The sequence below is a fragment of the Capricornis sumatraensis genome, chromosome 15 (genome assembly GCF_032405125.1).
Source record: "Capricornis sumatraensis isolate serow.1 chromosome 15, serow.2, whole genome shotgun sequence".
Taxonomy (NCBI): domain Eukaryota; kingdom Metazoa; phylum Chordata; class Mammalia; order Artiodactyla; family Bovidae; genus Capricornis; species Capricornis sumatraensis.
Window position 1 is genome coordinate 46,196,574 of NC_091083.1, and position 13,688 is coordinate 46,210,261.

The window sequence follows — 13,688 nt, forward strand, 5'->3', positions numbered from 1 at the left end:
TGGGGCAGCGAGGGACAGTGCAGTTCCTATTATTGAGTGCCTTCTGTATGCCAGGCTCTAAGTGACTGCCTCTTGTCCGCTCGTGTCACCCTGATATCCCCGACACCCCGTAAAGCCGGCGCTGTGTCGTCCCCTTTAAAGGGAGGCCCCTGGAGCTGGGGAGGTGAAGTCACCCACCCCAGGCTGGTGGAGAGGCCCGCCCCCGACCCCCTGCTGCTCAGAGCATGCCGTGTGGCCCAGGTGGGAGTGTTGTGTTCAGGGTGTGGGCCTGGTGGGGGCAGCAGCTGGAGCTGGGGAGGGGGTTGCCTTGTGGGTGGCAGTGACCTCCACATGGTGTCTTTTCCCTTTTCTTGGAGTGGGTCTCCTGGGTAAGATTGGGGCAGGGCCATTCCCGCGGAAACTGGCTCGGGAGGACGGACAGGCAGGTCCCTGCATGTCTGGGAGGCAGAGGAGCCTCAAGACCCGTCCTGCAGGTTCCTGGTGTTTCGCCCACAGAACCCAGACAGCAGTGGGGTGCCGTGTCAGGTCCCTGGGAAGCAGAGCCACCTTTGACCTGGCTCTGCACACCTCCCCCGCACACTCAGCCATACACATTCACGCGTGCGTGTGTGCGCACACACACACACACACACACTTATGGCTACTTAGTGTGCGAGTTCCCTGCCCTGAGGGCCTCAGGAATCACCCGGCCAGCCTGGAAAAGGTCACCTTCCTGTCCCAGCCTCCTCCATCACCCTTCCTCCTGTAGGACAGGGGTTGGGAGAAGTCGAGTGTCCCTGAGAGACAGAGGTAGAGTCAGGGGCAGACGAGGCCCAGGAGGGCAGGCTCGCTGGCCCACCTGCCAGAGTCTCCTCTGCCTCCCGCTTCCCTCTGCTCCAGGCTCTTCTTCTGCTGCAGACCAAGCACCCCAGCGGGCAGCAGGCACAGACATCCTGCGCCCCTGCAGGGACCACGGTCTCCCTGCTGGGTCTGCAGCCCCTCCTCCCTCCTCCTGTGCCTGAGGGTTGCCCAGGGAGTGGCGGCCCCCAGTTTCCTCATCCTTAGCCCCCAGCCTCCCAGGTGGCCATCCTGTCCCCTTACCCACTGGCCATGAGAGCAAAGTCCTCTTCCAGTGAATACTTCTAGGAGTGTTGCTGCTGCTAAGTTGCTTCAGTTGTGTCCGACTCCGTGCGACCCCATAGACGGCAGCCCACCAGGCTCCCCCATCCCTGGGATTCTCCAGGCAAGAACACTGGAGTGGGTTGCCATCTCCTTCTCCAATGCGTGAAAGTGAAGTTGCTCAGTGGTGTCCGACTCTTAGCGACCCCATGGACTGCAGCCCACTCCTCCATCCATGGGATTTTCCAGGCAAGAGTATCTAGGAGTGTTGGTTTCCACCAAATGCAAACATGAGGACTGCATAGTCAAAGCTGTGGTTTTTCCAGTAGTTATGTATGGCTGTGAGAGTTGGACCATAAAGAAGGCTAAGCACCAAAGAATTGATATTTTTGAATCAATTGGTGTTGGAGAAGACTCTTGAGAGTCCCTTTGATTGCAAGGAGATCAAACCAGTCAATCCTAAAAGAACCCTGAATATTCACTGGAAGGACTGATGCTGAAGCTAATGTTCCAATTCTTTGGCCACCTGGACTCATTGGAAAAGACCCTGATGCAGGAAAAGATTGAGGGCAGGAGGAGAAGGGGACAACAGAGGATGAGATGGTTGGATGGCATCACACACTCAATGGACGTGAGTTTGAGCAAGCTCCAGGAGATAGTGAAGGACAAGGAAGCCTGGCGTGCTGCAGTCCATGGGATTGCAGAGTCAGACGTGACTGAGTGACTGAACAGCAACAACCAAACACAAGGTGGTCATGGAATAGCAGCACCTTCCGTTGATCAAAGACGCTTTGAGCTTTGATCCTAAGACGTCTGATCAGATACGGGGACTTATTATCCTACCTCATAGCTTTGTGTGTCTGTCATACAGACACACAAATTAAGTCCCCAAATCAAGGATGGAATTAGAACCCAGAGTTCAAGTCTCCTGACAATATCTGCAAAGCTCTCCACTTACAGTGCAGAATCAGCGATGAGAATAAACGAGATGAGAAGAAAAGGATATTTAAAGCATAGATTTATATCTTCAAATATTCTTTAAAAATAAGCAAGGGAGCTGGGCTGGTCCCAGTAATCAGAGGCCCCACCCTCCCCAGTTGGCTTATGAAGCTGGTCTCCCAGGAGAATCCACACCCTCCACCCAAGACAATTGTCAGTTTCATTGAGAAATTGATTGCTCATTATCTGTTGGCCTCTGCACTCTTCTGCTCTGAGATGAGACAGTGATCGTCTTCATGATGTCTGTGTGCTCGCAGTTGTGTTCGACTCTTTGCAATCCCATCAGGCTGCTCTGACTATGGGATCCTCCAGGCAAGAATATTGAAGTGGGTTGCCATTTCTCCTCCAGTGGATCTTCCTGACCCAGGGACTGAATCCTGGTCTCTTGCGTCTCCTGCCTTGGCAGGTGGGTTCCTTACTACTGAGTTACCAGGGAAACCCTGCATGTGAGGAGTTGGGCAACCAGAAGGTTTCCTGTCTCTTTCTGCATCTGGGTCCCCTGGACTCAGGGTGGCCAGGGGTGGATGTGCAGAATCCACCCCTGGAGAGGTGGAGAGGTGTTTGCCCAGCTGCCCTCTAGGGAAGGACAGAATGCTGTCTGATGGTTGAACCAGAAGGAGTGGAACTTATTAATTTATCAGGAGGACAGAAGCAGCCTGTTCCTCCCCTGGAGGCATAGCTGGGGCAAGTCAGGGGATTTATAGGGATCACGAGGGAATTTGCTTGAGAAAGTCACCATGGGGGCCCCAGGGCAAATGTCCCTTTACAGCCTTGCATTTCAGGGATAAGGACTTGGGTATGGTCCCCAGGGCCTGAGGTCTTGGTCTAAACTCTGCTTCAGAGGAGTGGGCCGAGATGAAACAGATAAGACTATGCAGCCCGGGAATTTGTCTGCTTAGGGCTGACTTAGTAAACCCATAAGGCAGACCAAGTACACAGCTCTAGCCACCCTCTTCTACATCTTCCCGCCCCTGGCATCTTTGGGGTCTGCCCGATCCAGCCCAGCACTCTCAGGCAGGACCTCTCTGGAGTTATAAGTGAAGGGTCCCCACCTTCCTGGGGTCTCTGTAGAGAACCTGGGACTTGGGACAGAATCAGAGAAGCTAGAGGGGAGCTAAAGAAGAGGACCTTGCGGGATACTGGAGGCTTCCTCTCGCCTCTGAAATCACACTTCGAACATTCACTTCATGAATGAATCTCAGCAGTACTTGTGGCAGGCTCTGCCCACCCCAGCTCCCCCTTTCTCCAAGCCAAAGTCAGGCAGACGAGTCTCCACCTGAGGACCTGGCGGCCACCGTGGGCTGGAGAGTGATGAAGCCCGCAGTGCATCCTGGGAGAATCCCACTGAGCTCTACCACCACAGCCCACCCTGCAGGATGGGGGCTGGACAGCCCCAGAGAGAACAGGAACGCTGGCCACAGCCCTCCCAGTCCTCAGGGCTGTGGGATGCTCCCCTCCCCTCCCCACACTGGTCTCTAAATTTGGAGAAGTTCTCTTGAGCCCCCCATCTTGAGCTTGGCTAGACTCTGAGAGTGCCGTGGGCACTGTGCTCTGCTGTCGGGGTGGGCGAGGCTGGGCCACGTTGGTTCTCTGCAGCCTCTACTGGGGCGGGCCCGCCTCTCCAGTTCCTGCATTTCTCGTCTGTCTGCAGTCTGCTGTCCCTCCCTGGGAGGAGGATCTCGCCCCGGGACATGCGGTGGGTGGGAAGTGTCCTCCTCCCTTTGCTGGGATGCACAGAAAAGGAGGGGGCTCCCAGCAGTGGCAAAGCTGCCGCCTGAACTGTGTTCTCAGACACACACACAGCCTTGGTCCCGAGCTGGTCCCAGCTCTGACGTGAGCCCCTCAGGCGGGTTGGCAGTGAGCTGGTGAGCTCTGTAGCAGGTGCGAGCGACATGGCAGAAAAGCTGTCTGAAGAGCAGGTGGCGGAGTTCAAGGAGGCCTTCGACAAGTTCGACAAGGACAAGGATGGCACCGTCAGTGTGCAGGAGCTGGGCACCGTGATGCAGGAGCTGGGCCTGAAGCCATCAGAGGCTGAGCTGAAGGTGCTCATCACCCGGCTGGACACAGACAACAACGGCATCATCAGCTTCCAGGAGTTTCTGGAGGCCATGGCCGCAGGGCTTCAGACCTCAGACACGGAGGAGGACCTGAGAGAAATCTTCCGTGCCTTCGACCAGGACAACGATGGCTACATCAGCGTGGACGAGCTCAGGCAGGCCACAGCCCAGCTGGGGGAGAAGCTGTCTCAGGACGAGCTGGATGCCATGATCCGAGAGGCAGACGTGGACCAAGATGGCCGGGTGAACTATGAGGAGTTCGTGCGCATCCTCACCCAGAACTGAGGCCCCCCACCCTCCACCCGCTCTGCTGTCCCCTGCCTCTGCCCGACTCTGGTCCCACTGCCCGGTTGGGCCCTGCTTCCATGTGGGGACAGTTGGTGGTGGGCAGGAGGGGCTTCCCCGTGGCCTGGGGTCTGATCTGCCCGGCCAGACGGAGAGTGCTTGAGAGACGGGGGTGCTCTTTACCCTGCAGAGCTGTTGTGAGGAGACCCAAAGCGATGCTCCAGTTGGAATAAAGGGTTGTGAGCTCCAAGGTGTAAGACTGTGCTTGAATGGGGGTAGAGGGAGGCTGGGGAGGGTGGAGGTTGGGTGGGGTTGTTGAAGGGCCCCAGCAGGGGCACGTGGGGTTCTCTTGAGCCTCTCCTTGTTCCATTCAGCCCTAATGGGGGACGCTAAGACTCCAGGCGGAGAAGGCAATGGCACCCCACTCCAGTACTCTTCCCTGGAAAATCCCATGGATGGAGGAGCCTGGTAGGCTGCAGTCCATGGGGTCACGAAGAGTCGGACACGACTGAGCGACTTCACTTTCACTTTTCACCTTCATGCATTGGAGAAGGAAATGGCAGCCCACTCCAGTGTTCTTGCCTGGAGAATCCCAGGGATGGGGGAGGCTGGTGGGCTGCCACCTATGGGGTCGCACAGAGTTGGACACGACTGAAGTGACTTAGCAGCAGCAGCAGCAGGACTCTAGGAGGCCCCCCTTTGATGCCCGTGGTTGAGGAGGGTGGGGGGAGCTCTATGAGCGGGATGGGGCAGACAGGACTCGAGTCTGAGCTCCAGTCAGAACCTGGGGCCAGAGTCCGGACCAGGGCTGGGACACGCCTGCCTCACTGGTGATGTTTATCACTCTTTGCATGTAGCCAGCTGAAAGAAAACTGTGTGTGTGTGTGTATGTCCTGCATTTGAGATATGGGGACTTCTAGAGCCAAGTTGGGAGCCCTGGAGGACCAGCCCTGCCTTACCTGAAGGAGGGCGGGATGGTCAAGGAGCGGGAAGGACCAGAGATGCTGTGATGGGGTAATGGGAGGGGGTCACACTTGAGGGGTGGGGGTTGTTTCCCATCAGATCCTAGAAAGACATGGCTCGGGGAGGAAGATGCCCCTTAGCCCTTCGGCTCCAGCCCTTTGGGGCCCCTTTGGGGTTGGGGCTCTGAAGCAGCTCCCTGGGTTTGCGTCCGCCCACAGAGGAGCTGGGGAGAGGCCAAAAGTCAGAGATGGGAGGAGCAGCCCCCCTTCCACCCCCTGATGTCAAGCTGAGGTGCCATCGGAACCTGGGTTTTTGCAGTGTTGCCGTGTGGTTTCTAAAAACCATTCTGGCCAGAGCCCAGGGAGAGGTTCTTAGCGCAGGTTGGGGACGGACAGAGTCTGCTTACCTGGGGGGCTATTGCAAAACACCTGCCCAGCCCTTTACCCTCCCCTATTCCTGTTCGAGGGCGAATGACAGAGCAGTGTACCTGTGCAGAGGGGGTGGGGCCAGACCATCCGGGTGTGCTGTAGCACCGATGAAGTGTTTCCATTTGGGGACATTTTCGGTGGGTCACTGGGGTCCCGTGACATCACACCCGCTGCACGGTCCATCCTAGCCCTGTCCTCGGGGTCTCCCTGCAGTCCCCTGCTCAGGCCTGGGCTAGAGGGAGAGGAAGACAGAGAAGAGAGGCAGGGGAGCTCTGGTCCCTGAGGGTTCCTAGGGTGGGATTGGGTGTGGCGTCTGGTGAAGATAAGAGGGAGATGAGGAAGGGGGCGGAGGCTACTTCCTCCTCCTGAGATCTCAGGGGTGGGGCGTCCAGGATGGGGGTGGACCCCCCCCCCCCAGAAAGTCCCCATCCTCTTAGGGACTCAGGTCACAGAAGGTGAGTTTCTAAATGAGATTCTTAAATGCCAAGCTGGTCCACGGCGAAGGGCTCCGGGCTCTGCACGGAAACAAGGAAAATAAAGATGTTTTGGATGAACTTGATGTATTCAGTTTTTAAAATTCTGAGAATATGCTCTTTCTATAGTTCAAATGTCCTTTGTTTAACGAAATGACTCCGATGGCAGATGGGTTTCCCCCCTCCACCTTTCACGTACTTCCTTTGAAACACGGGGAATCCCATGTTAATTTTGACATCTTACTGTCCTGTGAGGCCCCAACCTCTGAGAAGAACAGCTCCAGCCTGTGGCACATAAAACTGATCTTCTTCCCTTAAAAAAGAAAAGAAAAGAATGATTCTTCTGACTTTGAAGAAGTATGAGGCTCATACCTGGGAACAGCAGACTCCAGGACTGCGGGGGAGGAGGGGAGGAGGAGGCGAGGAAAGAGGAGGAGACGGGGGAGGGACTCCGGAAGCTCTTGGTTCCCTAGGCTGGCTGGTGCTAGGATGCTAATGTACGTGTGTGTTTAGTCACTTCAGTTGTGTCTGACTCTGTGACCCCACGGACTGTAGCCCGCCCAGTCTCCTCTGTCCAAGGGATTCTCCAGGCAAGAGTACTGTTGTCATGCCCGCCTCTAGGAGATCTTCCCAACCCAGGGATTGAACCTGGGTCTCCTGCATCTTCTGTGCTGGCAGGCAGATTCTTAACTGCTGAGTCACTGGGCAAGCCCAGGATGCTAATACATGGATGCTGTATCTTTACATCCATATCCGTGTATGTAAAGATGTTATACTGAGAACAATGCAAGCAGTTCATGGATGGTTAGAGCTCACAGAGGGAAGGAGAGAGATGAAGCCACCAGCAGCCTCTGGCTGGTGTGAGAACTTTGAGGTTCATCCCTGCTAAGCTGTTGCTGAAAAGGGCTTGCTGGGGCCACAAGGCAGGGAGAAAGCCACAGCAGTTTCTCTTAATCTGTTGCCCCAGGAACAGAGAGGGAATCGTGAGTCTGGGAGAGGAAGTGACTTGTTTCAGGGCTCTGATGAGAGAAGGACCTGGAGGGACCTCAGGGCTCCCCTGGCACAGTTGATTTCCATGGAGATTCCCGGCAGCCCCGCCCGTGGAGGAAGTAGCCCTGGGGAGGGGTCTGCTGGGTGGGCTGGTGGGGACCAAGGCTGGACCAGCCTCTTGAAGCTACGGGCCTGCATTTGAGTTCCTTTCTCCTTCCACCTGACAGTGCAGGGGGCACAGAAACGTCTTCACATCAGCTCCAGGGGGCCTGAATGACCTTGGAGTGGGGACCCCAGGTTACCCACTCAGAAGCAGAAGCAGCCCCACCCAGTCTCGACCCCAGGGGAACTGCAGAGCCAGGTGGAAAGTCCTGGCTCTAGGTCACATCAGGAAACCTGGGCCTCCAAAAGCCATTTCTTTGAAAGTCCACTTGCTAAGACTAGTTCGGCAAACCGTCAACTTGCTGTTCATCCCCAATTTTCCAAACACTTATCTCTAAGGACACTAAGGGTTACAGAGATTCACATCGGATAAGATGCTCTGAGCAGTTTCTGAATATTTCTCTGGTTTTCTTTGTTTAGTTGGATATCTTAGTTTTTAGTTTGTGGCTTGGAAATTGGTTTTGTTGCTGTCAGTTCACGTCAACATTGAACCATAACCTGACAGAGATGAACAGTCTCTGAGTCTTTCTTTCTTTTTTAGTATATTGGGGAAGGGAACCGATTCCTTTCAAGGTGGAGTAGCTAAACCCTTGGGCTTAAGAACTGTAGATGGATGGGGTGGGTTTCTCTCGAATAGATTTTCAAAACAGACTGCTGCTTCAATACTACTTTCAATTTACAGATTTGTTAACTGCCTCCATCAAAGCGATATTTTGCGTACGTTTTAAGTATTTAATAATTGCTCATGTCTGAAATGTGAGTCACACACAAAACTGACATTTGGCTGAGCAGAAGTAAACTGATACATCTATGGGAACTGGCTGGGGTGAAACCACTTTGGCGAAAACAAAACTAATTTCAACTAAAGCAAAAATTCCCCCAAATCCTTTGAAGTAACAATTTTAATGAATTATGCTTTTGGTTGTTGTTCAGTTGCTAAGTTGTGTCTGTGAAGGACAGGGGAGCCTGGTGTGCTGCAGTCCATGGGGTCACAAAGAGTCAGACACAACAGGGTCTGTAGAGACATAGGGAGATTTGTTATGGGAACTGGCTCATGCATTATGGAGGCAAAGCCCCAGGACCTGCCCTCTGTGGGTGGCGGCCCAGGAGAGTTCAGTCCAAACCTGAAGGCTAGGCTTCAGGGGGCTGATGGGGTACACCCTGATGTCAGCCTGAAGGCTCAAACCGGGAGACCCCTGTCCAAGGGCAGGGGAAGGCAGAGGTCTTGGCTCAAAGCAGGGAGTGAACTTGCCCTTCCCCTGCCTTTTTGTTCTGCTTGGACCCTCAATGGTGGGCGATGCCCCCCCCTCGCCCACTGGCACTGGGGAGGGAAATCTGCTGAACCAGGTCGAATTCCCATCACTGCTGTACACACCCTCCCACCTGCACCCAGAAACATGGCTTCTCCAGCTCTTGGGGCATCTCTTAGCCCCGCCAAGATGACACACAGAATTGACCATCACTCAGTGGAGGAGGGAAGTAGGCAATTCCGGCCAGGTCAGATGATGATCTGGACATCAGGCCACTGGTTCCAGCCGATAAGACTTCAGATCGACGCTCCTCTCTTCCCCCGCAAAGTCGGGAAGAGCAGGTTCTCAACAGATTCAGCTATGCTCCAGGTCCTCAGGAACCCTCTAGATTAATTATCCAGCCCCATTTGCTCTGTCACCCCGCCCAGGTTCTGAGCTTTGAGGTCATGAACATGGCCCCCTCACCTAGATTTGCTAGGTGGTCACAGTCCAGAGGACACAGCCCTGCATCTGAGAAGCCAGGGCCTGCCTCCTCCCTCCTGGCATCACCCAGCATAGATGGCCTCATCCGCTCCTCCCATGCTCCACTTCACATTACCGCAGCCTGGGAAAGGGCCCATGCCTCTGCAAGCTCCTTCTTGCTCACCTGGATCTGTTTGCTATCTCTGGCACTTGGGTCTCTTTCCCGCCTAGACGGCCCCGCCCCAGGGCACAGCAGGAACTTTCCACATCATCCCTGCCGGTCCAGCCTGAACCCGCCTTTGCTATAAGCCATGATTCCTTTTACTTAAAAAAAAAAAAATTTTTTTTAACCTTTTTATTTTGTATTGCAGAATAGCCAGTTAACAATGTTGTGATAGTTTCAGGTGAACAGAGAGGGACTCAGCCATACATACGCATGTATCTATTCTCCCCCAAACTGCCCTCCCATCCAGGCTGCTGCCTAACACTGAGCAGAGTTCTCTGTGCTGTACAGCAGGTCCTTGCTGGTTATCCATCTTAAATATAGCAGTGTACTATAAGCCATGATTCTGAGTGCTGGCTGCCAATTAAAGTACCTGGAGAGCTTTGGAAAAGGTCACATGTGGCCCCCCTCAATGTTCTGAACCCACAGTTTGTCCGGGGGTCCTTGATGTTCTGGGGTCCCTGGCTTGGCCCTCTGCTTCATGCTCCCAGGTGCTTGGTGGGCGAGGTGAGAAGGCGAGAAGAGAATGAAGCACTTATCTGCCCCCAAAGCCACGGTTCTGCCTGATGCCCCCGACCTGGGCCTTCTCTGCCTCACTGGTCAGGGGGCGGTGCGCTGGGAGAATCGAGGTGGTGAGCATGGCCCGCGCCTGCTTTGCCCCCCAGAGCCAAGCCTGGAGCCCCGGTCTTTCTGCCTGGCTGACCTGGGACCCAGATGGGAGTCAGATCTGGGGAGGGGCTTGCAGGTGCTCTCGGCAAACTGAGTTTTCCTGCATCCAGAGCCGTGGGTACCCACGTGGGTGCCAGTGATGCTTACCTGCTCATTCATTCCTTCCACAGCGTTTCCTTGAGCCATACACCTGCCGTGGGTCTGAGGACGGGAGGGGGCGGTCACAGGAGCCCCAGGAGGAGACGGAGCTGCCCCAAGTGTACAAACAGTTCTCCCCGGGAGAGCCGGGCTCTTGCTGAAGCTCAGATTCCTTTCTTCCCTCATTTTCCCATCCTTCCCTCCCGTCAACATATTTCCGGGCAGAGTGCTGTCCAGCCCTGGTGACGCAAGAGAGTGCCCACTTTGAAAGCTCCCTGTGCTGGGGACAAACCCGGGCACAGATGAAAGCTGGAAGAGGGGGCTGCCCACTGGAGCACTCCCCGCCCCCAGAGATGGGGGATTCATCCTGCCGGGGGCAGAGATGGCTGGACAGGACGTTTCAGTGGGTCTCTCAGTGTTGGGGGCTTCGAAGACCATGTGGGTGGTGGGCATTGTGAGTTTCCAGCAGTTGCTCACAAATGTATGTCGAGGCCCCCAAGCTCCTGAGGGCGGAGTCAGGGAGGTTCTCCTGCTGCCTGGGCGTGTGTCCGAGTCGCCGCCCATCCCTGACCACATGTGGAAAACAGATGACGCAGTACTTGTGGTTTGTTCGCTGAGAACACCATTTGGGGAATAACGGGTCCTGGGGGGAGAAGAGTTGGGAAGCATTGATGTGAGGTTCTCCAAAACCTTCTACTGCAAGGCCAGCGGGGGAGGAAGGAGTGTCCCAGGCCCTAGGGGTGAAAGCCAGGGGTCAGGCGGGACTCAGGTTCTGACCTGAGCCTCATTCGCTCTGACTGCTGCTTGTAAGGACGATGGGCCAGTTGTCCTGAGTCCACCTGGTCTCGGAGAAGGCTGGGAAAGAGCACAGTGGAGACCCTGCCCAAGTCTGGGGGATCTTCACCCATCCCTCACCCCCTGCTGCTGAGCCCCCGTCTGCCCCAGCAGGGGTTTGGGCGACAGGTGATCCTTGACGTGAGGACCCAGCCCTGTAGCCAGGGCTCAGCTGCTCTCTGGGGCGGTGGCCCAGTCGATGACGGGGGTCACGGTCCTTGAGGGGAAAGAAGGCTGGACGAGGCAGCTGGTCACCAGGAGAAGAGCCCAGGGAAGACTGTGGACGGGAGGGTGGGCTGGGGGTACCAGGATCTCCCCCTAGATGCCCAGGCTCACTTTACCAGCAGCCTTGGAAGGAGTGAAGCTGACCTTGGTGCTGACCTCAAGTTAGCTCTTGGCCCTGGTTTTCTTGTTTGCAAAATGGAGGTGGCAATATTTTTCCCCTGAGGGCTCTATCAAGTGGTACACAGGAGCCAAACCACCTCGGACATGGTAGAATAGGCACAGAGGCAGCCGCCTGAGGCCGGGTGGTGTGTGTGTGTCTTGTCACAGGCTCCCAGGTCCCTGTGAATTCCCGGGCCCGAGATGATGGGCTTGTTTTACTCCTGCAGCTCTGGGTGGAGCCTGAGAGGTCCACGGGGCTCCGCTTCCTTCTCTGGGTTTTCCGCGCGGCAGGGAATTTCCTGGCGGGAACCACTGTGGCATCTGTCAGGGCCAGTGGGCAGGGATGCTGGAAACACAGCCATTATTGCTCCCCAGACAATGCTGGTGTCTTGCCCTGTGGGTTGGTGCTGGCGAAAAAAGAAAAAAATAGACTTTTTCAGCACATACTTTTAGACCAGAGGATTGTACTTACATGTTTGTTATGAGTTTTATGCGGGAAAGAGAGGGGAGAAAGAAACAGAAAAATAATTAAACCAGTAAATCTGTTTTTGTTTTTTAATTTTTTGGCTGCTCCACGTTCAGGATCTTAGTTCCCCAACCAGGGGTTGAACCGGTGCCCCCTGCAGTAGAAGCAAGGAGTCTTAACCCCTGAACCTCCGGGGGAGTCCTAAGCCGGTAGCTCTGAAAGGGAGTCCATTGCTGACCAAAGTTTGGGCCTGATGGTGCCCGAGGTGGTGTGAGGACTTAACCTGACAGAGATAGCCGAGGAGAGAGCCGGCCTCCCCCTCCGAGGGGGAGTGTCCTGGGCAGGACTTAACTCCTGGTGGTTTGTTTTCAGGACGCTGATTGTTACTGTTTCCTTCTATTTATAGTGAGGAAAGCTGGTTTTCCACTTAGAGTCATGGCCTTTAAAATACATTTACTGAGTGCAGAATGTGTGGAGTAAAGAACAGCAGGTAGTGAATGGTACAAAAAACAAAAACAAAACAGAGAATTGTGACGGTGGTTCTAAATGACCCGGCCTCTGGAGATATCCATGTGCCCAAGCCTTTCATTGTACTGAAGACTGCCGGAGGCCACAGGAGAGGTGGGCTTGACCAGAGTCCCAGGAGGGAAAGATGGGGCATTAGTGCCCTGGAGAATGAGAGAGACCGGGGATAGAAACAGTGATGAAGTAGGAGGAAAGGTCAAAAACTCCCCCAGCGGGACGGCTGAGGCGAGGCTGGGAACGGCTGTGGGCAGAGGACCCTGGACCTCGCCCCTCCGCAGGGGCAGGCTCTCTCGCCCTGGGGAGGGCCCCAGCATGGTCACGGCCTGCCCCGGGGGAGCTCGGGACTCAAGCCAGAGGCCAATATCTGGCCACGGCCACAGGGACACCCTTTAAAAACACAGCTTCCAAAACTTCTGATTCTTTTCAAAGTTTTTCAGAAACTTGTGGAGGTCTCAAAACTTCTGTTTTGGCTCATCTGCACTAGCACCATGAACCACTTTCTGCCTTGTGACATGTAGGTTTCCACCCAACTCCAAGGACAAGTCTATCCTCCGCTGTAAAGTCAAGAGATTGAGTAAGAGTGGGCTGTTCAAGGTCAGCTTGTGGGCCTGGGCCAGTGGGACGCAGGATTCAGGGGCAGAGGGCGGTAGGCCTCAGGCCACAGTCCATGTTTGTGACCTACTCCCCTGTTTGCTGCCCTGGGAGAGTGGCCTTGGTTTCTCTCCCTGAGGTTTACTTTTTGCTCCCTTTGCTTTGGTCCAAGCCCCAGGACATGAAAAGGGAGAACCCTGCCTGAACTCTACCTCCCCAAACGTGAAGGGCTGGGGTATTCACAGGGTAAGGACGCAGCGTGGTCTGAGGCATGGGGAGAAGGGAAAGGTGATGGGAAATAAAAGGTGAGTTTCACTGTTGTTCTGAGCAGGCCTTGACTAAGCTGTGGGTTTTCCATAGGACGCTTGTTCAGTAGATGGAGCAGTTAGCAGGTTCTGAAGGTGGCCTTTTGGGCCCCCGATGTCTCAAAGGTCACCAGGTGGACACTCGTGCATGCTCAGTGGGAGGCTTGATGGTCCCAACCAGCCTTAACTGGCTGGAGCCTGAACCAGACACAACTGACTCCAAATTCTTAGAAAACAACTTGGGCAAACATCTTATTGTTTGTGCTCGGTGACGTGTGGAGGACACACAAGCCTTTTGTGACGGCAGTGAAAGCAAGCTTGCTAAATGAGGACAGGCATAGGTGTAATGGATTTAACAATTTCCTTTGGTTTCAAAACCTTAGTAA

At 54.9% G+C, this 13,688-nt stretch overlaps 1 protein-coding gene across 1 annotated transcript; it reads left to right on the plus strand.

Moving 5' to 3' along the window:
• The first annotated feature begins 3,989 nt into the window (after positions 1 to 3,989).
• LOC138091627 (calmodulin-like) lies at positions 3,990 to 4,439 on the plus strand. The gene has a single exon (XM_068987540.1). The coding sequence runs from the start codon at positions 3,990 to 3,992 to the stop codon at positions 4,437 to 4,439; it is 450 nt and encodes a 149-aa protein (XP_068843641.1).
• Positions 4,440 to 13,688: the final 9,249 nt, after the last annotated feature.